Below are 26,391 nucleotides of genomic sequence, written 5' to 3'. Positions count from 1 at the left end.
TGAAACAAGATTGGCCAAGTGTTGATAATTGTTGAAGCTAAATGAGAGTATATATGAGTTTACCATACTTGAAATTTTTCACAATAAAAACAATTTTTTAAAAACAATTTATTTTATTTATTTATTTTTGGCTGCGCTGGGTCTTAGTCGTTGCATGTGGGCTTTCTCTAGTTGCAGTGAGCGGGGGCTACTCTCCATTGCGGTGCACAGGCTTCTCATTGCAGTGGCTTCTCTTGTTGAGGAGCACGGGCTCTAGGCGCGCGGGCTTTAGTAGTTGTGGCACGCGGGCTCAGTAGTTGTGGCTCACCGGCTCTAGAGCGCAGGCTCAGTAGTTGTGGCGCACGGGCTTAGTTGCTCCATAGCATGTGGGATCTTCCTGGCCCAGGGCTCGAACCCGTGTCCCCTGCATTGGCAGGAGGTTTCTTAATCACTGCACCACCAGGGAAGTCCCAAAAACAAATTTTAAAGAAACAATGACATTGAATTTTAAGCAACAATTGCTGGATTGAGAAATTCTACAATTTAATTTGACAGTAAATACTGTATAAAAATAATCAACTCTTATTTGCCTGTATCTTAAGAAGGGAAAGCATTCTTACCAAAAAAAACTGGATACACAGGCTTAGAGTCTAATAACTAAATTTAGGGGAAAAGTGAAAATACCATAAAGAAAGGAGTCTCTTTGGCTCATGCTACCATAAATAAGCATGAATACTTTACCACGATGAAAAAAAAGTGAAGAATTAGCAGATGTAGTTCATCAAAGAAGAATGCAAATTTGTAATAGTCAAGATGAAAAAAAAACTGATGTCATCCTGGAACCATGCAAAACTAGAGAACACAGGATGTACCATGGAGTAACTTGGAGTTGCAGAGGTGACTGACAGCACCCAACAGTAATTATTATCCATTACAACGTATGACGGACTAAACTCCCAGTTGTCTTAACAGCATGTCAATGGCTGGCGCAATAATGTCCATGAGGAACTGGTGAGGCCCAGGGAGGCAGTTGTACAGGCGCAAAGACAGGAAAATGAGGTGGAAGCTCTTAATGATGTCACCATGCAGGGCAGGGGGCTGGACAGCTAAGAAGGCCCTAATAACAAGCTCAGAGAAACAGGGGGAGAAAATCACCCTAAGTAAAGAAACCATAGGAAGGTTGGGCTACCCAAAACACTGGCTTGGCAGTCTCCCACTCTAGAGGTTCTTCTCTGTGACTTGAGCAGCAAAAACACCCAAAGCTTGGGCTATGTGCTGGTCCATGTTATTGTGAAAGTCAAGGTGGCCAGCCAAGAAATTTTGTTTGCCAAATGGAAAAGGACTAAAGTGGCATTAAAAGATATTTTGTATCCTACCTAGAGTTTAATCTTGGCGATCTTACAATCTCAATTATTTATAATTGTTCCTGTAATGTCGCATTTGCTTTGAAATGGATATAAAGACCAGAACCAACAGGCATAATTTCATCACAAGCAGCTGTACCACCAGCTCTGCCGTGGGCCTAAGTCACACCACTGTGACCTAGAGAGGAGGGGGCTGTAGAGGGCTCCCAAGTCATTTTTGGTGTTGCAGGTGCTGTTTAAAACCAATGCTTTCATTTTGGTAAAGAGAGCGATTTCGGAGACAGTATATTCAAAGATGAAGGCGGGGGGTCTTTTTCCTCTGTATTTTAACAACTGATATATAATCCAGTTATACAATGTATTTAATTCAAACGTCACTGCTTGTAAGTATACAGATAAGTATACAGATGAGGGAGCTGTGATAATAAACCCATAGATGATGATGATGACAACAAGGATTTTACCATCTTTCTTGTAGATGGAATAATGCTGACTAGCACATATGCAGCCTTGTGGGGTAATGGACAGGACACTCAGCACTCAACTGATCTTTACGCTCTGTGATCAGCCCATTCTCACACTGTGACACTGAAGAACTGTGAGAGCTCTCAGAAAATGAGGCTCAGTGCAAGGAACTGACTTACTTGCATGAGGTCCCCCATTTGGTAAGTGATTGATTCTGAATTCAAAGCCATACTTCATGACTCCCAAACCAGTGCTCCTTTCATTGTACCACTCTTCTCTCAGGTGAGAATGTAGATGCATTAAATTCAAACACACACACACACACACACACACACACACACACACACACCACTCACAGTATAAAATCTGAGCTGTGTCTGACTGGTAACTACCAAATGGGGACCAGCTGAGTTCTAGACAGAGGCTCCTGTGTGCTGGGGCGCTTGCGTGTGTGTTTTATGAGGCAGATAGGGGACACATTGCTGAGAACACTCTAGGGTCTTGTCTCTGTGACTCGAGCAGTAATAACACTCAAAGCTTAGGCTACATGTTGGACATTGTTACAATTCATGGATTTCACTTTTCTAGAGATACTCTTCATAAAGGCTCTTCCTTGATATCAACAGGATGTGGCAGTTTCTTTATTTAAAGTATGCTCTAGGACACAGAACTTGGGTCTTGGAGTGTGGAATCCTGGTTTCTACAGTGACCTTGGTTGAGCTAATTACTTAATCTCCCCAAGTCTGTCTTCTCCCCTTCAATCTGGGAGAATAATGCCTGCCATATTTTTGTCATAAGGTTTTTCTGAGGACCAAATATATATGAAAGTGCTTTATAAACTGTAAAGTACATATAAGTGCAGGAATTACTACTTCCAATATTACTATATAAGAAAGATCATGCAGAATCGCTACTTAGGCATGCTGGCTCTCAGTAAAAATGTGAAGTAGGCTAGGTGATCTTTGGCTCTCCATCACCTACCCCCACCCATTCCTGATGCCCCAGATCCTCCAGCTCCTCAACTAGAAGAACTGCCTGGCAGGTGATGGAGGAGGCATTGCTGGACGCTCTCCCCCACCAAATGACAGCCTGAGTCAGGCTGCCTGTCCATCCGGGTAACTCTAGCCTCACCTGTGAGAGGTTAGCTCCTCAGCTGTGGTTCCTGTACCTTTCTCTCCGCCACAAGCTGGGTAGGTAACAGGCCTGTCCATCCGGGTAACTCTAGCCTCACCTGTGAGAGGTTAGCTCCTCAGCTGTGGTTCCTGTACCTTTCTCTCCGCCACAAGCTGGGTAGGTAACAGGCCTGTCCATCCGGGTAACTCTAGCCTCACCTGTGAGAGGTTAGCTCCTCAACTGTGGTTCCTGTACCTTTCTCTCCGCCACAAGCTGGGTAGGTAACAGGCCTGTCCATCCGGGTAACTCTAGCCTCACCTGTGAGAGGTTAGCTCCTCAACTGTGGTTCCTGTACCTTTCTCTCCGCCACAAGCTGGGTAGGTAACAGGCCAGTAGACTAGGACAGAGGGAGCAGTCATCTCCGAGAAGCAAGGGACAGTAGGAAAAAAAGAAGTTACATGAGAATATACTTTGACCTGTACAAGGAAAGACAGGAGCATGAATGAAGTGGCACGGTGTACTCACACCACCTGATTACGATGAGCGCAGTCAGTGCAGAGAATGCTCACCATAAGCCTTAGACTTTATCTGTGACACCCTGAGAAAATGTAACCAAATGGCTTTTGGCTTAAAATTCTTTCTGACAGCTTCGAGTCCATTAAAAATACATTAAATGTCAGTGAGAATTTGCCACAGCATGTTGTTTTGCCAAGAGGAAATTTGTTAAATCAGGACATACATTTTAAAATTCTCCACAAAATCATTTCAGTAACTTATTTTCCATTTATTGCTATGTAGAACACTATACACTTTGAGAGAATCACTTATATAAACACACAGATACATACACACACTTACTGTTCTTTTTCTTCTTTTTTTTGGTTTTGTGTCTTGATGAGAAAGTTTTATCTGGAAAAGTCAATGTGGTTCTCTCCCTATTTTCTTCTTAGTATAATTCACAGAACTATGGCCACAATATCAAGGAGAAGCCACTGTCTTAGAGTGGCTACTTCTTATTTTGATTTTTTTGACCAAAGGGTGCTGAGATCAGGATATTATCCTAATTTTAATTTAAAGAGAGAAGTGAAAGAAAAAAGAAAACTGGTGTTTACTGAGAAGTACTACACCATACTTGGCATCATAGTTTATTTCATTCTTAGACCAATTCTGTAGGGGAGTATTTCTGTATGCATTTAACAGACAAGGCTCAGAAAACTCAGATAATTCTGCTAAGACCACAAAGCTAACAAGGAACAGAAATGGGATTCTAACTCAGAAGATGCTTTCCCCACTAGTCAGTGGTAAAAAAGAAGCAAACAGAAAGAAACTATCTGGAGTTTTAAAAAGTTGGTTATGTGCTGGGGTTGAGAGAAGGGGAGTGGGTGGGAGAACAGATGAATCAAGATTAGCCACGAGTCGATGACTGTTGAAACTGGGTGATAGGTTTCCTTATACAATTCTGCCTGCTTTTGTGTGTTTGAAAATTTCCAAAGTCAAAGATCAAACAAAACAAAAAGAGTCGCTTAAAGGACACTGACAACATAGAAAATATTACATATAAATAATCTTTTGTTGTTTATAGAAAAGACAATAAAGTTTTACAAAAAGGAGAAAGAACAAATCTTCAGTTCCTTGAGATGTTTATCCAAATGTACCTGGGCAGTGATTATACATGACCTGCAGCTTAACCTCTGGTTGTCAGAATGGAACTCATTCTACTACTTAGAGTGTATCTTGGACAATGGGCTGCTTCAAAGATTCTAGTTACTACTTGAATTATTTCTGCTAACTAGATTGGAGATTTGTATTTCAGAATATCAGAAATGCTACTCATGTTATTTTTTCACTGTTTTTAAGGTTTTCTAACATTATCGAGAACTACAGGAAGACAGTGAATCTCACAGATGGGAGAAAGAATATTTTACTGCAGAAAAAGTATGGCTTTGCTTAACTTGAAAGGTTAACTTTCACTGAGACAGTGATAAAAGCTTTTACAGAAAGAAGGACAAATGTGTAGAATTACCTCCACTGCTGTGGGCTATTCTCAGGGCTTCCAAAGAAGCTGCTGGAGTTACTTCTAGCTGGCAGATCATTACTTTGGCTCTGCTAATGGCACTGGCTGCTTCCCTCAGGTCTTCAGTATTCAAAAGTAAATTTGCTCCAGCCACTATAACGATGATATTCTGGCCTATAAAGAATTTTTACATGTTTATACTAAAAATCAAGCAAAACCAAGCAACGACATCCTGCAATGTTACAATTACCCTTAGAAAGTCATTATATATAAAATGTGTTGTAAGTATTAATTCTAGCATTTCTAAGCCATTCAGGTTAAATTTCGTATTCCTAATGGATCTTCCTTTACATCTCTGTAGGAATCACATTATTCTGATCATCTTGAGCAAAATCTAAAAAAAAAGATTTCCCTTATCAATATTCTTATATATTTACAAAGAATATTAGCTGATGAATTATATATAACATACTTAAAAATTTTCTCTTATGGGAAATGGCTGGTACAATATATGTGGTAAAGATTCTGAATCCTAAATGACAGAGGTCATAATGATGAGTATAAACAGGAATCAGCTTGCTTAATGCTAAAAACTAATGCTCTTTAGCATGCAGTCAGTCCATGTGTGTACCCCAGGGTATTCAGAAAAGTGATTTTGTAAATCAAAACACATTTTATGATATCAAACATGAAAAACTATACGAGATAACTTAAGGTAGGGTGAGAGTGATATTTGGCCTATACTGTACTAGATCAAACAGAAGCAGGACTAAGGAATCTTGTATGCTTATCACTTGGACCTACTCTCTACAATCCCACGCAAGTGAGGGAGGAGTGGTGGTGCATTTTCTCTGTCAGGTGAACTCTCAGGAACTGTGCTGTCCAATACGGTGGTCATGAGCACAAGCCACATGTGGCGACCGAGCACTTGAAATGTGGCTTGTCTAGACTGCGACGTGCTTCAATCGTACAATACATAGCAGATTTCAAAGACTGAGTTGTAAGAAAAGAAGGTAAAATATCTCATTAATTTTATTTATTTATTTATTTAAATTTATTAATTAAGTTATTTTTGGTTGCATTGGGTCTTCGTTGCTGCACATGGGCTTTCTCTAGTTGTGGTGAGCGGGGGCTACTCTTTGTTGCGGTGCGTGGGCTTCTCATTGCAGTGGCTTCTCTTGCTGTGGAGCACGGGCTCTAGGCGCGCAGGCTTCAGCAGTTGTGGTGCGCAGGCTTCAGTAGTTGTGGCTCGCAGGCTCTAGAGCGCAGGCTCAGTAGTTGTAGTGCACAGGCTTAGTTGCTCTGCGGCATGTGGGATCTTCCTGGACCAGGGCTCGAACCCGTGTCCCCTACATTGGCGGGCGGATTCTTAACCACTGCACCACCAGGGAAGTCCCTCATTAATTTTAAAGAACATTTTGATTTCATGTTGAAAGGACAATATTTTGGATATATTGAGTTAAGTGAATATATTAAGTGAATATATTAAGATTAATTTTACCAGTTCCTTTTTACTTTTTAAAATGTGGCTCATGGAAAATGTAAAATTATGGACATGGCTTGCATTATATTCTATAGGACGGCCTGACCTAGAGGGATAAGTTGCATCAGTCTTTTCTGTGCTCTAGGCTGCTTGTGCTGATCTTGTATAGACGTGACCTAAAATTACCTCTGACCGCAGAACACATGCTGGCCTATCATCTTACCACAGATGTGTTTGTTGGCCAAGGAGGACTTAATAAAGTGGGGATGGTTCAGCATAAACCCTATCTCAGTACTGGAAAAATTCAAAGTACCCGCACACTGAAAGACAGCATACCTCCTTGCCGTTCTCCTTCAGTGACCTCATTCTCTCTGCTACAGTCAACTGCTGCTCTGTGTTGCTGACTCCTGAATAGACATTTCTGGCCTGGCCTTGGCTGATGAGTGACAAAGCCCAAGACGAAAGCTGTCTGGTGGACACTGCCATATGGCTAGCTCGTTCATGCCTCAAATTAAACTTGTCAAAACCGCTACTCATCCCTTCATTTAAAGATGCTGATTGTTGTCTCTCTCTGGGTATTTGTGTTAGCTCTTCTACTACAATCTATACTCTCGAGGGCATTACCATACACTATAAACCAGACAAAGTCTACCATAACAGGCACCCCATACACAATATTAAATATCTTTGCACGGAAAATGCAGTATTTTGTTACACAGATAAGGAAGAAACATAACTCGATATCCCTAGAACACAAAAAAGAGTTAAACTTTAAGGCAGGGAATGAGCTGCTGTTAGCAGCAATAATTACTTAAATGTAGCTTAAAATAATGGACACAGACGGTTGTTAGAATGAAATCTTTTGTCTACTGTCTTTAAGTGGAATATATTTTTTGGGGGGTTGTTATTGCAACTTTGAGATCACTAAAGTAGAACTAAAAATACCATAACTTCATGATAAATGATTTTGTGAAACTGCATTATAAATAAAAGACATATTGTGACAAATCCTAATTTAAAACAATGCACTCTAACTTCTCACAAAGCAGTAGGTTCTTCTGTCCTAGGTGCTCCATGAAATGCTCGGTCCTTCTGAATGTTAATTCTGATTTAAAAAAATCTTATGTAGCTGTTTTTATACTTAAAATAGTTGGCAGCAATTATGAAAAGTTTATTCGAGGGTAAAGGGAAGTTACTGGGTTTTTTCCCCCCATAAATTTATTTATTTATTTATTTTTGGCTGTGTTGGGTCTTTGTTGCTGCGTGTGGGCTTTCTCTAGTTGCGGTGAGCGGGGGCTACTCTTCGTTGCGGTGCTCGGGCTTCTCATTGTGGTGGCTTCTCTTGTTGCGGAGCACGGACTCTAGGCACGCGGGCTCAGTAGTTGTGGTGCACGGACTTAGTTGCTCCGCGGCATGTGGGATCTTCCCGGACCAGGGAACGAGCCTGTGTCCCCTGCATTGGCAGGCGGATTCTTTATTTTTTTTTAAATTTTATTTATTTATTTATTTATTTATTTATTTATTTATGGCTGTGTTGGGTCTTCGTCTCTGTGCGAGGGCTTTCTCTAGTTGCGGCAAGTGGAGGCCACTCTTCATCGCGGTGCGCGGGCCTCTCACTATCGCGGCCTCTCTTGTTGCGGAGCACAGGCTCCAGACGCGCCGGCTCAGCAATTGTGGCTCACGGGCCTAGTCGCTCCGCGGCATGTGGGATCTTCCCAGACCAGGGCTCGAACCCGTGTCCCCTGCACTGGCAGGCAGATTCTCAACCACTGCGCCACCACGGAAGCCCGGCAGGCGGATTCTTAACCACTGCGCCACCAGGGAAGTCCTGGAAGTTACTGTTTTTAAAAGACAAATGTTTCAACTATTGCAAGGCCTTGTGACAGGCATAGTTGTATATATAGACTTTTGAGATTTGGTTGCTGTTTAAAGAGCAGACAAAATTGAACACTAACAATAAGTTAGAAGTAATTGGTTGCTGCCATTTGCTCAGTAAATATTCTATAAATATGATTCATCAACTTTCTTTTGCACCCATATATTTACATTTATTTACTTAGTGTAACTGAAATGACAGATGAATACTTAACTACTTTTAGAGAGAAATATCAGTTCTGGGTTCACATGAAGGGTAATGGGATGCTACAGAATGTAAGTATAATTTTGAGGCAACTATACCACTTCATATGTATTGGATGGACAATTTTGTATTTGAATGATCAACTAGGGAAGTGTAAGTAAAGGGCAACATATATATTTAGATTGGAAAGACCACACATTAGAACTTGGAGTGGTGGTTATGGTAAGAGATCCACAGGAATAGGGTAAAAATTGATGCTTCTGCTCTAGTTCTGGAAATGATACTCCAATATGTGAAACACATACCTTCATTACTGACAATTATAGAAGCAGTTCCTGTTGCAGCATCTTTAGTCTGATATGTAAATTCTAAAAGAAAAAGGAAATCACAGTCACGTATGTACAGCCTGGCAAGGATAATCTATTTTAACAATTTCAATGCACCACTAATCCTTGGAAAAACTTTTTAACCTTTAACCATCTGGAATGATAAAAAAGAAATAAGTAATTAGTGCTAATTTATACCCATCACCTATACAATGAGGAAAATACAAGTCTTCACACTTAGTTGCGCCTTTTTTCTACATTAGTGGCAACCCAGCAAACCACCCCCGCTTCCGATGCCTTCAGATTATTCACAGTTGTACACATATGCATTTTTCTAGACCACCATATTTCTTTTCTTCAGTGAAAGAAATGACAGACTTGAGATGAAAGACTAAAGGTCAAACTCATAAAATGAAATTGTTTAACTTTCTTCATTTTCATAAGCTTCGCATCTCATCAAGAACTATGGTCTGGCGTGTAAATGGAAATGTTGATCAGGCAGCCTTTGGCAGCAGCAAAGAGCCTTGAACTGGAGCCAAAGACCTGCACTCTAGTCCTGGCTCTGGCTCCAGCTAACTGTGTGCTCTTGGACAAATTCAGAACCAATCTGGCCTTCAGTTTTCTCTTTTGTGAAATGATGGTATCAGCATCAGTGGTTTCTAAGATCATTTCCAGCTATGACATTCAATGACTTTTCTTAAGATATCTTTTGTGAATGCAGCACCTGTTTTCTCTTGTCACCTACTTTTGAAACATTTCTATGAGATGAACGCTTGTAACCTCCTATCATTTTATTCCTGTCTGGAGAAACGTACATGAAAGAATTAACCAAAGGATATTTAAGCAAGACTAGACAAAGTTGTGCATAAAAATTCTCTGGCCACCAGGGGAGGATCTAATAATTCTATTGTATTTTCAACTTGTAACCAGATTCCAGAAGAAAGTTATAAAAACTAACTTTAAGAAAGATGAAATTTTACCTGTAGAAATATCATTCTGTTTCAAGTTTTCTATATAATCATTGCCAAAGGAATCTTTGCCAACCTGTACCAAAGAAATGATGAACGTTAGATTTTTTACATTTAGTAAAATGCTACAAATGTAGTTTTTAGAATACTTAGCATTTTAAAAGGGCATATCTGCATGGTACTTTGTAAACATTAACTAATTAATCTTCTTAATGTAAGATGCTATACTTGATTTCAGCCCAAAGAATTGTTATATATTAATGTTCCATTTGTATCCTGCCTAAAACGTGAAACATTTAGTGACTGTCACAAGTTCTGCAGCTTCACTCTCATTTTGATCTTTTCATATGGAAATTGCCATTGAGACAGAGCTGTCCACCATCAACAACCCTCAATATTTATGAAGAATCTCAGCTGTTCATACTTCAGTATAAATGAAGGCATCTTTGTAATGACCTGCCTGGTGTTTTAGAATCTTCTTATCTTCTCCACTGACCCTGACATGGGGCAAACAGGAGGGAATTTAAAAAGTCCTAGCTAACTTGGGTAAGTTGGTGTAGTGGAATTCTGTTGTTTTGCATCCTAGCATCCATTCTGGTAATGATACTTCGATTTTTCCTTTGGACTCTTTCATTCTCAGACAACATGATTAGGGTTGCACATTTTTTACAATCAATGAATCTATATTGACACATCATTATCACACAAACTCCATACTTACATCTGGGTCTACTCTGGGATTGTACATTCTTTGGGTTTTGACAAACGTATAGACATGTATCCACCATTATAGTCTCATACAGAATAGTTTCACTGCCCTAAAAATCCTCCGTGCTCTGCTTATTCATCCCTCCCTCCTCTTAGCCCCTGGAAACTACTGATCTTTCCACTGTCTCCATAGTTTTGTCTTTTCCAGAATGCCATATAATTGGAATCATACACCATGTAGCCTTTTCAGAATGGTTTCTTTCACTTAGTAATATGCATCTAAGGTTCCTCCATGTCTTTTCGTGGCCTGATTACTCATTTCTTTTTAGTGCTGAATGATATTCCATGGCATGGATGTACCAGTTTATTTCCCCATTCACCCACTGAAGGACATCTTGGTTGCTTCCAAGTTTTGGCAATTGTGAATTAAGCTGCTATAAACATCCATGTGCAGGTTTTTGTGTGGATCTCCTCCTATTTTTACTTTTAACCAGCTTGTCACCATTTAAATATCAAGAGACTCCACAAAAACAAACACGTTTCTGGGAAGTCCTGAAAATTTAGAGGTCCTGGTAAACACCAGGCCTACATTCTTACAAGACAACAGAGCTGAACCTATCTCATTAGTGAGCACATGCTCTCTAGTTCACCATAGCCCCCACCTGGCCTACTGCAATGTATGTTACCTGTTTGGCCCCATAGGCTTTTAGGCTTGCCACACCTGAACTATACTTCTATTTTTCTGTCCTGCAGATGAGCACTTTGTCAGTGGATAACGTCTCTATCTAGGTCTCAGCACTCCTGGTATATTCTGCTCCTCTTTGGACATATCAACAGAAAGAAACCTAGAGGTTTACTTGATCAAGAACCTCAATGAGTGATGATAACATTTCCTGGTAAGCTTTTAGACTGTCTAGGTTAAGGGTCAGAAAATGTTTTCTGTCAAGGGCCAGATAGGTAGTAATGATTTAGACATTGCAGGCCAGATGGTCTCTCCTGCACCTATTCAGCTCTGCTATTGTAGTGTGAAAACAGCCAAAGACAATCTGTAAACAAATGGGTATGGCTGTGTTCCAATAAAACTTTACTTACAAAAGTACATGGTGACCAAGATTTGCCCCATGGGACATAGTTTGCTGACCTCTGATTTAAATGCCACCTCTGATACCTTCTTCCTCAAGGAACACTTTTCCCTGTGCTCCTTTTCTGGTGGAAATGCTGATTAGACAATAATCTCAAATAATATATAAGTTGTTATTAGCAGAATTTCTATCTCTACAATGAAGTACAGAGGGTTGCTGTGGGGAGAGTCCCCTGGTAGAAGGAGGTCATTGATTAAAGGTTTCCTTTACAGAAGGCTGGCCATTTTCTACCAGGTAAGAGCCAAGGCATCCTGTTTCTTAGGTCAAAGACTCATACCAGAAAACAAAATCTTTGTTATCTCATCTTTTTAAAAAAAAAAATTTATTTACATTATTTAACTCTCTCCCATGGGTAATCAAAAGTGGTGTATAGTTGGGAAAGTATCATTGTAAGAATGCTGTAGGAATTAAGAAAGGCCATCCCTAGGCATGCGGAGCCTGATACAAATTAGAGCAAAGGAACTTCTCTACCCTTCCCTATCAGTTTTTTTTTTTTTTAATTAATTAATTAATTTATTTTTTGGGTGTGTTGGCTCTTCATTTCTGTGCGAGGGCTTTCTCCAGTTGTGGCGAGTGGGGGCCACTCTTCGTCGCGGTGCGCGGGCCTCTCACTGTCGCGGCCTCTCTTGTTGTGGAGCACAGACTCCAGACGCGCAGGCTCAGTAGCTGTGGCTCATGGGCCTAGCTGCTCCGCGGCATGTGGGATATTCCCAGACCAGGGCTCGAACCCGTGTCCCCTGCATTGGCAGGCAGATTCTCAACCACTGCGCCACCAGGGAAGCCTCCCTATCAGTTTTATACAGGCAAAATCTGTTTAGGGTGAATACCAAGGGCAGGCTTGATAAATGGTGCTGATATTACAAATATTAGAAAGTGCCAGGATTTGGAAGAATTGTTGGAGGGGAGGAAGAAACCAAAACATGGAGTTTTGCCCTCAAGAAACTGATAATACTGGAGGGAAAATAAGACATGGAGACACAACTATAACACCAGGTGGAATATCATGTGCATCAGAGGCCTAATTAGGAAGGGATTTCATGCTTAGGGTGTGAAAGATTTTGCAGGCTTGCTGCAGCTGTATTTTAAAGGCTTCAGTAGCTGCCTGTCTTCTTCCTGCCCAGAGAATTACCTGATTGGCTACATCCCTCAGTGATTGTTATGGTTCCAGATTTATTCTAATAGTGATTTCCTGGCAAATCTGTTGGCTGGCCTTCTAAGTTCTACATGAGAAGTGGAATAAAATCCTTTGTTTTTGCCTTCTTTGGTATTCTCTTGTCAAAAATAAATGGAAAAACAGCAACACTGTTGAGGATTAGAAGTCGTCGACTCTAGCTCCATTAACTTCGCATGGAGGTTGTAGTGATACATTACAAAGTAAAAGTAGTGAAAAAAGCCTAATAGGAAGACAATATTTTCATCTGTGTCATGGAAGTCAGAAGCCCCTTCACATTAGCTGTGTGATCTGGGGCAAGCCACTTTAACCATCTATAGGCTTCAGTTTCCTTATCTGGAAAGACCCAGCCAGTTTGCTGCGAAGGTAAAATAAAATAATACGCATGAAAGGACATTGAAAACTTTAAAGGATTAAGTAATATGACTTGGTGTCATCATCATCGTCATCATCATCATGGCTGTACTCCTGCTACTATGGCTGCTTCTCTTGGGGTAGGGGCAGGGCTACTGCTGCTTGGAGTCAATCTTATAAACTACTTTCCTGCCCATCTAGTTCTCCCAGACGCTGCTAATTCTTCCTGTTGCCGCCTATCTTCAACAGAAAAGCAACTGATCGTGGAAGCAAGCAGGTGGGTGAATTATTTTAAAAATGAGACTGTATTACTATTATTATTTTAATAAAAACATAACAGCTCCATTAATGGTTTGGTGTAAATAATGCTGTTAATATAACCATGTATCCTGGGAATTCCCTGGTGGTACAGTGGTTAGGACTCCACGCTTTCACTGCCGAGGGTGTGGGTTCGATCCCTGGTTGGGGAACTAAGATCCCACAAGCTGCCTGGTGCGGCCAAAAAAAAAAAAAAAAAAAAAAAAAAAAAATATATATATATATATATATATATGCATACACACACATATATATGTATATATATACATAACCATGTATCTTATTCCTTTCATAAGAACAATATAGCCAACTGGGAGCATATCTATGCCCAGGGTTACAATATTTATTGTATTGAAACGGGGACAAAAAGCAATGGAGATCTGAGTCCTATTTAAAAAGTCCTTTACTAAGTGAGAGAGTAGCACTGACATATATACACTACCACATGTAAAATAGATAGCTAGTGGGAAGCTGCTGCATAGCACAGCGAGATCAGCTTGATGCTCTGTGACCACCTAGCGGGGTGGGATAGGGAGGGTGGGGCTCCCTGTGATCCTCGGACTGTGGCCTTGGCCCGTGACTCAGTTGAGTACTGACTACACAACTCTTAACTACTTGAAGGGTTTCATTACACGTGTCACTGTACGCATCTCGATGGATTCTTGCTGAATAGCCCTCATCACAATGTCCTGACAAATATTTCCCCTTAGCTCGGTATCAGATGTTGTGCCTGTGCCAGTGCTCCTCCATCAGAGCTCGAGTCTGAGCTTGTTGCAGGGCAGTAGTTAGTTAAGGTTGCTAAGAAAATTTTCTACCTGTTTTTCTTTTGCTCCATCTGTTCATTTTTATCTTGAGTAATTTCATGATTTTGGTTTTCTACTTGGAATTTGTTATCTTTAAGAAACCTGCTATAAGGCAGTTTGGCTAATTTGCTAAATAAAAATATACTTCATAATTGAATGAAATATTATGATTAATGGATAACAATAACTCATTATAAAAGATATTTTTCTTTTTAAGAAGCCTAAGAATACAATGCAATTTGTTTAAGCTTAAATAAATCCATGTCTAAAGGTCCCAGGGTATCTAAGCAAAGTAACCTTGTATAGGTCTTAGCTGAAGCCATGTTTCCATGTCCTTTCTGTACAGACACCCAGGCTAAATTCCACTGTGGGGCTAAACAACAGACGACTAAATCAGTCACAGTAGATATAAAGAACTTTCAAAATTGTACAGGTGCTCAAATAACCATCATACACAGACCAGAATAAAACAAATAGCACCTCTGTTTAATCAGCCTCCTTACTCGAACATTTCCCAAAATGCAAAATAGAAATATTTGAATTGTGAAACTGAACTTGGGAAATGAATCACGAAACCATAGGAGTGGATGTGAGAGGAATAGAAGGCATGCGGGCTCAGTAGTTGTGGCTCGTGGGCTTTACGGTGTGTGGGCTCAGCAGTTGTGGTGCACGGGCTTTGTTGCTCCACGGCATGTGGGATCTTCCCGGACCAGGGACGGAACCTGTGTACCCTGCATTGGCAGGTGGATTCTTAACCACTGCACCACCAGGGAAGTCCCCCAGATTCCTTTCTGATCCAAGATACAGCATTAGAAGAAAATAGCTTAGAGATGAGTAAATCATCAGTTATTAGACCAAGTTTCCAAGAGCTGTGTTGCTGGAGTGAAACCTGCTAAAAACAGGATGATTTATGCTGTTGTTTAGAAGCTGGACCACAGAAACCCACTGGAGTAGGCTAATTCCCCTCACTTCTTACACTCCAGTTATAAACTCATTAAATTCAGGGAATGCAGCATTAAGTTATTTGAGGACTGCTACTTCCCAGAGGATTCAGTGAGGTAGAAACTAATATGAAGGACATGGAAGATTACTCTCTCCTATTTAAATCTTTAAAAACAACGAACGTGGGCTTCCCTGGTGGCGCAGTGGTTAAGGATCCGCCTGCCAATGCAGGGGATATGGGTTCGATCCCTAGTCTGGGAATGTCCCACACGCCGTGGAGCAACTAAGCCCGTGACCACAACTGCTGAGCCTGTGCTCTAGAGCCCGCGAGCCACAACTACTGAAGCCCGCGTGCCTAGAGCCTGTGCACTGCAACAAGTGAAGCCACCGCAATGAGAAGCCTGTGCACCGCAACGAAGAGTAGCCCCCGCTCGCTGCAACTAGAGAAAGCCTGCGTGCAGTGATGAAGACCCAATACAGCCAAAAATAAATAAAAATAAAAATAAATAAATTAAAAAAAACACAAACCTCTCAAAGACTCATACAGATACTTAAACATGCATGTACATGTACTTGTTTATAGCAGCACTGTTCACAACAGCCAAAAGGTGGGAACCGCCCATCAGCACATAAATGGATAAACAAATTGTGGTATATACAATGGAATATTATTCAGCCACAAAAGGAATAAAGTACTAATACATGCTATAAGGTAGATGAACCTTGAAAACATTATGCTAAGTGAAAGAAGCCAGACACAAAATGTCACATATCATATAATTCCATTTATAGGAAATATCCAGAATAGATAAATCCATAGAGACAGAAGGCAGATTGGTGGTTGCCAGGGGCTGAGGGGAGGGGGGGGAATGGGGAGAAACTGCTTAATGGGCAAGGAGTTTTTACTTTGGAATGATGGAAATGTTCTGGAACTAGATAGAAATGGTGGTTGTACAACATTGTGAATGTACTAAATGCCACTGAATTGTTCACTTTAAAATAGTTTAAAAAAATGAGCTCATGTCTTAAACCGGGTTCTCGCCTCTAGAACCCTCTCCACCATACTTTACACCTACCTTGCACACCATAGATGTCTTTGCTCCAAGCCTAGCGGCTTGGACACACTGGTTGGCACCTTTCCCTCCAAAGCCAATAAAAAACTTATGACCATGGATGGTTTCACCAGTTTTTGGCAGACGAGAAGTAAGGCTATCATAATTTTAAAAGAGAAGGAGAAAAAAAAAAAGCACATTGGTAACTGCAATCAATTTAAGCTCTTCAGAAGACAGAGGGAAGTTTATCTGATGGAGCTCTAGTCTTAGCAGCCAGAACTGCAGGCAGAAGCAGGAAAGATTACCTTTTCCTTGAAGATAACATTCAGTAGTTTGCATCACTGTCAAGAACGCATCTGCTTGACAAAACTCTTCCCTCCCCACTGCCCCACAGCCATACTGCTGTAGCTCTACTTCAGATGACAGCGCTTAGAGTCTGTACTGCATCAGGGTTGTTCACGGGTGCCTCTGTTTTCCATCTTGGGGAACTCTTGGAGGGAAGTAACTTCATATTCCCCCTTCCCAATGCCCAGCACAGAACTTTATTCACAGTGGGACTTAATAAATGGGACCAAGTTATTGTGCATTTCTGTACAGGTTTATCTGGTCATTTACAAGAAGCAGGAAGTATGCCAGGATTCTGGTAGTCCTGTTCAGGACCTAAGGAGAAGAGGGAAGTTGCAATTCCGGGCCACTAAAGAATCTTATTTGTTTCCTTCCGGGTGGGGTGGGAGTGGGGTATTTAGATGGCAGGATTAGGTTTCAGTCCTAGTCTCCTCCCCCTTCCCTATTAAGATGTTATTTAATCCCGAATTCTAAGTCACCTTGGGGATTCATTTTTTCCCTGGGTATCTCCCGTGTATACCTGAGGGATACATTAATAAATTTGTTTGTTTTTCTCTTATTCATCTGTTTTTCATTACAGGGGTCTCAGCCAAGAACTTAGAAAGGTAGAGGGAAGATTATTTTTCCACCCCTACATCTCTTTTATATATATATAAATAAAAGCATTCTAAAGATCTAAGTTTAGTTTAAAATTTTTACTATGGAAAATTCCAAACAAATAAAACTAGAGGAAATGCTATATTGACTTCCCCTATCCCCATGTACCCATCACCCAGATTCAACTATTGTCAACTCATAGCCAATCCTGTTTCAGTCTATACCTTCACTGACTTCTCCAAATGCTAAGGATTTTTATTGACATTACTGTCTAATGAAGATAATAGTAAACGAGGCAAAAAGCATCAAAGACTTGCTCCAGGATATGATTTTCATAACACTGAAGGTGGAAGATGCGAGGAAACAAAATCTTTGAAGAACAGATAACTTTAAATGGAAAAGGAGTTCTGGGTATAGGGGCAAGTGGAGAAGACTGGCTCAAGTGGCATGAGGACTGGTTGAATGGCCACAAAGAGGGCCAAGGGCCAGATGGAGCCAATGGAGAGATGGCAGGTGCTCCAAAGGTTAATTAGCTTTAGACAGGAAAGAAAGGCCAAGAGAGAAGTTCACAATAACTCAACTGAGAACCTACTCTGTTTTAGCAGATCAGAAATTTACATTCATTTCCCACCTAGGCTGTGATCTAACTGAAAACAGCCTGTCTGCAATGGAATGACATACGACTGATGCCAAAAACACATGATCATGTCAATAAAAACGAAGTTTGACCTATGAACCTCCTTTATGTATTTCTAAAAGTCTCAATAAATTGGGCCAAAACTACTCCATTCCCTAGCAGTGCCCTGTCAAATATGGTTATTTGAGATTCAAAAGAGACTCATCAATAATTTGAAAACATCCCACTCTACTCCGCCCCTTTTCAATTCTATTTTTATCTTGGATTCTAAATGCATTTATAGTACTGATGAAAAAAATATACATCTACAAGGTTCACTTCTGAAAAAGGTACTCAATCAAGAGAAAAATGGTTTTAATGTAATGTTATTATCCTGTCATTTAATTTAGCAATGACAAGTGATGATGAGATTTTGATTTGCATCAGAAATCTTAAACATTTTAGGATTCTGTTATGAACAGGCAATGATGAGTAATCTGTGTGATTGAGTAACTATATGAATTCTTGGCTTATTGATGCTGCTGCAAACAACATTCATAGCAACCTTAAAAAGAAAAAATATCCAATGTGGCTAAAAACAGGCCAAAATAATTAGTAAGACTGTCACTAAAGAAACTTATGACTTCCACTATATTTATACTTAGATCTGGGTCATAACTCACTGGTTTGAATTGAGTGTATTTTTTATTATCATCTGTGGGAAACCATAAAAAATATATCACCAGATTATTACCGGGATGTACGTGTATGTGGGGGAGGAGTGAAATCAGGGGTGCTGCGTGTATGTGTTTGATGTGGGAGCAGATGGCTGGGATTTAAACTCATTTCTAAACAACTTATATTAACACAAGCACTGTACTAATTTAGCCATCACTGAAATTCCTCACTCCTTGGAATGCTACTATTTTCTTTTCCTTCTACATCTTCGTCCTATTCTTATTTCCTTCCTCCCTGAGTTGTCGCCTTGCCCTGCGTGAGGATAGGGACCAATGTCTGCACCATCTTATCCCCATTTGCTGACTGAATGAACCTTTGTAAGAGTCTCCTGTTACCTCTGAAGGGTAGCAGAATATGCTACTCCAAAATATGACTGGAGAAGGACGTGCTACTGCAAAATATGCTGCTTTGGTATATTGTTTATCTTGACTGTAGGCACGTGAAAAACAGCAAATGCAGGGAGAGGCTTTCTCCGAACTCCCCTTATCTGCCTATGGACAGATCCTCCCAAAGGAACTCAACTGCCATAAATCCCCTTCCTGGGAGTTTCATCAACCAGAGAGGATTGACTCTTGTCACAGGAGAGACTAGAAGTCAATACCATGCCTAGACAGACATTGTCACAGACTGTCACAACTCCCATCTATTCTTCTAAGGGGCCATTCATCTGTCCTAAAAATCATTCACTCTCCCCTAAGAGACCTACCACTCCCCTCCCCCTTCCCTATTAAGATGTTATTTAATCCCGAATTCTAAGTCACCTTGGGGATTCATTTTTTCCCTGGGTATCTCCCGTGTATACCTGAGGGATACATTAATAAATTTGTTTGTTTTTCTCTTATTCATCTGTTTTTCATTACAGGGGTCTCAGCCAAGAACTTAGAAAGGTAGAGGGAAGATTATTTTTCCACCCCTACATCTCTTTTCCATGTCTCCCTGTATGGTATCCGTTCTTTCCTCTGAATTGAAGATGTGGAGGTGTTGACGAATGAGGGAGAAGAGGCTGGGATGACTGTTCAATTGTCTGGCAATAAAAATTCCATGTTTTACAAGACCTTGCCCACTGCATTCCCAATATTGGCAGCATTCCTTTCTATAAGCAAGAACTGTAACTAGAACTCATACTATCATTCCTTCATTCACACATTAATTCAACAAACGTTAAATCAGTGTTTTCCAATGAACCTCCTAAGGGCAAAGTAAGCTTGCTGACAATGAGATAAAACCTAACCATGATGCTAATAACACATGAGTGAAAAAAACATGTCACAGAATAAGGAGATTAGTATGACCTGATTCATGTTTCTTAAAAGGAAAAAGATACATGTTCTCATATGATATGTAAATGCACAGGAAATGAAATGTTAATGACAGATACCCATGAGAAGGATGGGAGTGGGGGGCAAAAGTGCACGGAAGTACAGTAAGTCCCCTACTTACGAACGAGTTCCGTTCCGAGAACGCATTCCTAAGTCCAATTTGTTCGTAAGTCCAACAAAGTTAGCTTAGGTACCCAACTAACACAATTGGCTATATAGTACTGTACTGTAATAATAGGTTTACAATACTTTTCATACAAATAATACATAAAAAACAAGCAAACACAAAAAATAAAACATTTTAATCTTATAGTACAGTACCTTGAAAAGTATGGTAGTACAGTACAACAGATGGCATACAGGGGCTGGCACTGAGTGAACAGGCAAGAAGAGTTAACTGACTGGAGGAGGGAGAGGAGGTAGGAGATGGTAGGATCGTCAGCAATAGGAGACAGGGGGTAAGCTGCAATTTCACTCATGCCTGATGTTGATGGAACGCACGTTCGCATCTTGGAAAGTTCACAACTTGAAGGTTCGTATGTAGGGGACCTACTATATTCAACAAGAATATCTTTGTGTTTTATGGGAAGCCACTTGTGACTACTTCAGATTCATCTGGCCTCGCCGCATCTTTTTCTAGCCGTCAGTTGCCTCCGGCTGGCTTCTTGCAGGTGCAGCCTAACAGAGCCTTGCCCAGGGCCATCCTCTCCTCACTCCAGGATTTCTGTTTCTGTTCTGGGCCGTTCTGCAGGACAGAGCAACCTGTTAAACACATCAAGTATCTTGGTATAAGCTCTTCTGCTTCCCGGCTTCACTTTCCCTGGCCCTCACTCTTGCTCCCTGGATTACAGTCCAGCACAGAGGATGTGCACTCAAGCCTTTGTCTTATTGCCCTGCTTTCTGTTGAAAGATAGTTTATTGCTGATTATTTTTTAAAAAGTGAATGAATTAAACAGTGGAAAGTGAATTGGAGAGCAACTAGAACATGAGTTACAAACGGGCAGAAGCATTTCTGAATTATAGATCCTAATTTACTTTGAATTAGGCTTTTCTATCTTTTTTTCTTTATTAAAATCATGAAATTAAGGTCAGGTTGAGGAAAGGACCTGCACAAAGCACCATCCGCTGTATGAAAGCATCACCATAATTCTTCCCAATTCAAACATGAGCTCTTAGTAGGGTGTCAAAGACAGACCAATTAAGTGCTCAAAGGAAAAAAAAAAAAAAAAGGGAAGCAGTACTGGTAGAAATATACTGTTGCTACCATTTAAAATTTTTAAATAGTGTAAATTTCTGAATGAAGGAGAAAACCAGTCATAAGAAATATATTTGAATTTAAAACAAATTCGTAACTTTAAAATGTCATGATATTTTATTTATTAAAAAAATTTTTTTTTTTAAATGTCGTGATATTTTAAAGTTGGACAGAAGGAAGCACCGATAAATGTTCAGGTGGCCCCCCAGTCTTCTGGGCCATGAGAGGTCATGCAGTTAGAGTTTGGTTGTATGAGGAAGGAGGCCTGAGCCACTTACAGATTGCATTACCTTTGACAGCTTTTCCCTCTTTGAACCAGCTTCTTCTCTTGCAAAACAGGTTTAATAATACTTGTCAACTCCTTAAATGCCTCGGTTTTGTACTCTGAGTTATTTCACTGACAGGTGTTACCAGAACAACTTATCAATTGCTTTTAACTTCTTGACAATGATGTGCCTGTTACAGATTCTCAGAGATGATTCATATCAAAGGAAGGAATGACCTGGTGAAACGGATAAGAAGCGATTTGACCAAAGAGGTTACACTGATACTGGCTCCAGCCAAAAGTCAAGGAATATGCTGCTTTTTGGCTTTTGAATTCCATCCTTTCTTCTTCTGGCTGTAAGCTTCTGACACTGTACACCCCTGTAACAGGGGATTGTACCATTAGTTATCACCCAGTTAACATTCATTATGCTCATTTATTATTCCTACTGCCTGTATATTTCAACCATATCTATTCTTCCCAGCATTTGTGTATGTCACATTTACAAGCATGGGGTAATTCCCAAACCAAGCTAGTGATACCTATTTCTACCTCTGTAAAAAGAACTTAGCCTTGCAGCTAAAACTTCATTTTGTGGTGCCTAACCCTAAATTTGCATACATACACGTATAATTTATTTAAGGAAATGAAACATGAATTATGCTTTAGATGGTTCTTAACTGATTTTGATTTCTAACTTATATCTTTTCCTAGCTAACAAGCCTGTGGCTAAAAAGTCATTTTGTCTGAAGATGCAGCTACTCTTGTATTTATAGAATAGATAAACAATACTCTAGTCAGAAGTGGCCAGCATTTCAGAGTGTCATATACTTGACCCTTATTTATTTAAATTTTGCTTATGTGTGAGAAAGTGTGCTAGGCATTGGGAGAGCCAGTAAAGCCAAGCATGTTATGGTCTTCTCCCACGTTATAGTCTTACATGGCTTTTCATTCAGACCTCTGTTGAAATGTTACCTCCTTGGAGAGGCCTTCCCAGACCACCTTACAGGTGAGATACCCCCTTCCTAACTGAATTTTTGTAAAGCATTCATTCATTCTGACAAATAACACTAGGTTTTTGGATCAGATCCAGCCTTTTAATTACTCTTAATTGTGTTAGTTCTCCATGTCCCAATCCCCTGTGGGGTGACATGATGAGAGAAACCTTTAAATCATGAATTTTGGGAGTTGATGTAGGACAGCTGACACAGCTGCTGTTCCTCCTCCCCTCTAGGGTGGGATGGGGCAGAGAGAGAGAGGGAGGGAGGGAGGGGGGAGAAGAATATGACCTACTGACTTTTGCTCTGTAATGTAAACAAATCCTCTTAGGGGAAAGGAGGGAGAGGTCTTTAGGTTTACAATCCCTAGAATGTAAATAAATGTATCCAAGGAAAAAGTCTCTAAATCTCTCCAGAGGTCTCTGACTTGTACAGTTTGTCTGCCGTTCAAACATTCTTTAATCCAAGTGCCAACAGTCTTTCTCAGAAAGTCATGATCATGCACAAACGTGGAAACGTTCATGGAGCATCGCATCCCAACAATTTTCTTCATAGCAATATCATTGCCCAACGTTACAACACTCACTTATTTCTTTCCTCTTGCCCTAGCTTCTTTTGGATTAATTGTATTCCATTTCTTCTTCACTACTGATGTGTTATTAACTCCACCTCTTTTTTTCTATTTTTTAAAAGCGATTGATCTAGGGTTTACAATAAGCACTTTAGTTTAGTATTTCCAAATATTACTAAACCACTTTACTTATAAATGTAATCTACTTTACGGTAGTATTCTCCCATTACCCCTTCCTAACCTTTGTGTTATTATTGGCATACATTTTACTTCTACATAATATAAACCGTACAACACTGTGTTATTATTTTTATTTAAATTGTCAATTGCCTTTTAAAGAAATTAAGAAATGAAGAAAAGAACGCTTTGCATTTATCCATAGATTTACCATTTCTGGGACTTTTCATGCCTTTGAGTGGATCTGAGTTTCCATCTAGTACTATTTTGGTTTCACCTAAAGAACTTCCTTCAATATTTATTGTAGTGCAAGCTTCTAGTAATAAATTCTCTTGGCTATTGTTTTCCTGTCTTTATTTCCCCATCATATTTGAAGGATATAGAATTTTATGTTGACAGTTTATTTTTCCAGTACTTTAAAGATTTCATTTTTTTCTGGCTTGCATTGTTTCTAATAAGAAGTCTGCAGTCAATCTTCGTTCCCCTTATGTAATGTGTATTTTTCCCTCTGGTTGCTTTTAAGAGTTTCTGTTTATAATTGGTTTGCAGGAATTTGATTACAGTGTGCTTTGCTATGGTTTACATTATGTTTATCCTACTTGGGGTTCACTGAAATTCTTAGATCTATGTGTTTATATTTTTCATAACATTTGAAAAAAATTCAGCTATTGTTTCTTCAAATAGTTTTTGTGCCTCTCCCACTCTTTGTTTCTTCTTAGATTCCATTTACACACGATAGACTGCTTGTCTCATATCACAGAGGCTCTCTGCATTTTGCTCAGTCATTTTTTCCCTCTACGCTTCAATTTAGATAATCTCTATTCACTGTCTTCAAGTACAGTGATCCTTTCTTCTCTAATGTCTACTCTGCTGATAAGCCTATCAAATGAATTTTTCATTTCAAATACTGCACCTTTCATTTCTTACATCTCTATTTGGTTCTTTTATACGTCTTCCACTTTTCTCATTATGTTCAAGTTCTTCTTTAAATCACTGAGCATATTTACAAGGGCTCTTCTAAAATCCCTTTCTGTGAATTCCATCATCCCTGTCACTTCTGTGTTGGTTTTGACTTTTGTTTTCTTGGTTATGGATAACATTTTCTTGATTCTTTGCATGTCTAATGACTTTTGATTGAATGCGGAACATTGCAAATGTTACATCGGGTGTCTTAATTCTATTGTATTTTTCCAAAGGGTTGAACTTTTTCAGGCAGTTAATTTGTGGATCTGTTTGATCCTTTGAGGAATGTTTTTGAGAGTTGTTACAGTGAGTTTAGAGTACCTTTACTTTAGGGCAAGTTTACCCCTTCTAACTAAATTGTGATCCTTCTTGGATCTCCACTGAATGCTCCAGCGGTTCAACAATGTCTCTGGCTGGACAGAACTCAACACCTCCCATTCCTGTACAATTTCTGGGACATGTTCACCTTAGAGCTCTTGAGTAGTTGCCCAGCTTTGTGGAGTTTCTATATATATCCATTTAGCATTTAGCAACAGAGTCAAGGGGACTCCTTTGCAGATTTCTGGACTTGCCCCTGATTAGCTCCTTCTCTTCCAGTATATGTTCCCATAAATCCTAGCCACCGTGGTCTTCCTAAGTTATGAACTCAGTTTTCTCAACTCACTGATGCTGCCATGCTTCCCTTGAGTTCCTCCTCTCTGTGCGATGGTCAGTAATGTGCCTCCAGGACTTACCTTGTTTGTCTCCTTTCTCTTCTGGATAACACTCCTGTTGTCCAATATCAGAAACAGTTGCTTCATATGTTTTGTCCCATTTTCTAGTTGTTTATGGTGGGAAGGTAAGTTTTATACTAGTTATTCTAATATGGTCAGAAGTAAATATTTTTGAATGAATGTTCTACACCTTAAAAGACACTTAGTTGGGATGACAGAATCCCACATACATAATAAATCATACAGGGACTTCCTTGGTGGCGCAGTGGTTAAGACTCCGTGCTCCCAATATAGGGGGCCTGGGTTCTATCCCTGGTCAGGGAACTAGATCCCACATGCATGCCGTAACTAAGAGTTCACATGCCACAACTAAGGAGCTGGCGAGCCACAACTAAGGTGCTCACCTGCCGCAACTAAGGAGCCTGCCTGCTGCAACTAAGACCCAGCACAACCAAATAAATAAATAAATAAAAAGCGAAAAAGCATATGGCTCCACATTAAAAAAAAAAAATCATACAATGAGGTGAGAGCAGGGCAAAAGTGCTATGTATGACTGTAGCCCAAGTAGAATGGTTATTAAACAAATGTGGTCAGAATAACAGGGACAAAACAGGCTCACATCCTTCTTCAGTCTTCCAACGTGGGATAGAGGACTGAGTACAGAAGGTACCAGAGGCATACAGGTCAAAGTATTAAAAATATATCTAAAATCTAAAACACCGTCTAATGTCAACTAATCTTTTTGAATAATTATATATATATATACCTCCTTACTCCCAGCTGAGAAAAGTCCTGGAGAAAGAATAAAAGCTTGGATAGGGAGGTGCTGAATGAGCTAATTTTGGAACTACAAGGTGCAAGAGGAGAGGGCAGGAGAAATACATATATGTATGTGTATGGGGGATTAGTGAGTGGGGATTGGACAACTATAAGATGGCATAAAGGTATGTGGGACAATCAGGATGCAGAAAAAAAGGAGCAGAAAGAATTGTTGAGACATTTATCAAAGTTCCTGATGAAAAATGTTTTAATTCATTGAAGAAGACAAGCAAAGTATGATAGTGTCAAATAACTATAAACCAATATTTTATTTTCTATTTTGCCAATTAATTATAGTAAATTTTAAATTTCAAAATGACTCCTGTCACCACACTGTAATTATCTCTAGGCTAGTTCTTCCTGCCATCTGCTGGTGTAGGTAAAAGAAATATAAATGGAATTAATTTTATTGTAAGCAAAATATGATTAGAAGGCTAAATCAGCACACAAAAATAATGTATTCTGGAATCAGTTATTAAAAATGTTAATTTACCTACTATGTTTGGTTTTTAGTGCTCATGCTTCTTTCACATTCCCATCATCATGAATAATCAAGAACTGATTATATTGTATTTGGGCTTCACAATACATTTGTAAGATGGGTCAGGATAGGCATTATCATCATTTCTGTCTTAGTAAGGAAGTGGGAACTCAAAAAAGTAATGGCTTATCAAAATGTACACAGCTGTTAGGTAGATGAGCCTAAATCTTAATTCTGGATTTAGGATTCCAC

At 39.8% G+C, this 26,391-nt stretch overlaps 1 protein-coding gene and 1 long non-coding RNA gene across 14 annotated transcripts in view; one reads left to right on the top strand and one right to left on the bottom strand.

Moving 5' to 3' along the window:
• The window catches only part of RBKS (ribokinase), an 84,896-nt gene that overhangs the window by 42,515 nt on the left and 15,990 nt on the right, over positions 1–26,391 (bottom strand). For 4 of the 8 annotated variants that reach the window (XM_082357638.1, XM_082357632.1, XM_082357639.1 and 1 more), the window contains exons 2-5: positions 16,307–16,439; positions 9,805–9,868; positions 8,804–8,866; positions 4,945–5,109 (exon numbers count right to left, since the gene is read on the bottom strand). In XM_082357638.1, coding sequence (XP_082213764.1) covers positions 4,945–5,109; positions 8,804–8,866; positions 9,805–9,868; positions 16,307–16,439 — 425 coding nt within the window. Of the gene's footprint in view, positions 1–4,944; positions 5,110–8,803; positions 8,867–9,804; positions 9,869–16,306; positions 16,440–20,522; positions 20,660–21,442; positions 21,655–26,391 lie in introns of all 8 variants that reach the window. The other 4 variants (XM_082357637.1, XM_082357635.1, XM_082357634.1 and 1 more) reach the window with 4 other exon arrangements.
• LOC309612220 overlaps positions 3,988–26,391 on the top strand; it is a 38,036-nt gene continuing 15,632 nt past the window's right edge. For 4 of the 6 annotated variants that reach the window (XR_014235057.1, XR_014235058.1, XR_014235059.1 and 1 more), the window contains exons 1-2: positions 9,875–11,396; positions 13,369–13,444. This is a non-coding gene — a long non-coding RNA (uncharacterized lncRNA). Of the gene's footprint in view, positions 4,857–9,874; positions 11,397–13,368; positions 13,445–26,391 lie in introns of those variants that run through there. The other 2 variants (XR_014235055.1, XR_014235056.1) reach the window with 2 other exon arrangements.

Source organism: Balaenoptera borealis (assembly GCF_965194805.1).
Source record: "Balaenoptera borealis genome assembly, chromosome: 15".
Taxonomy (NCBI): domain Eukaryota; kingdom Metazoa; phylum Chordata; class Mammalia; order Artiodactyla; family Balaenopteridae; genus Balaenoptera; species Balaenoptera borealis.
This window is presented reverse-complemented; position numbering and strand designations above follow the sequence as displayed.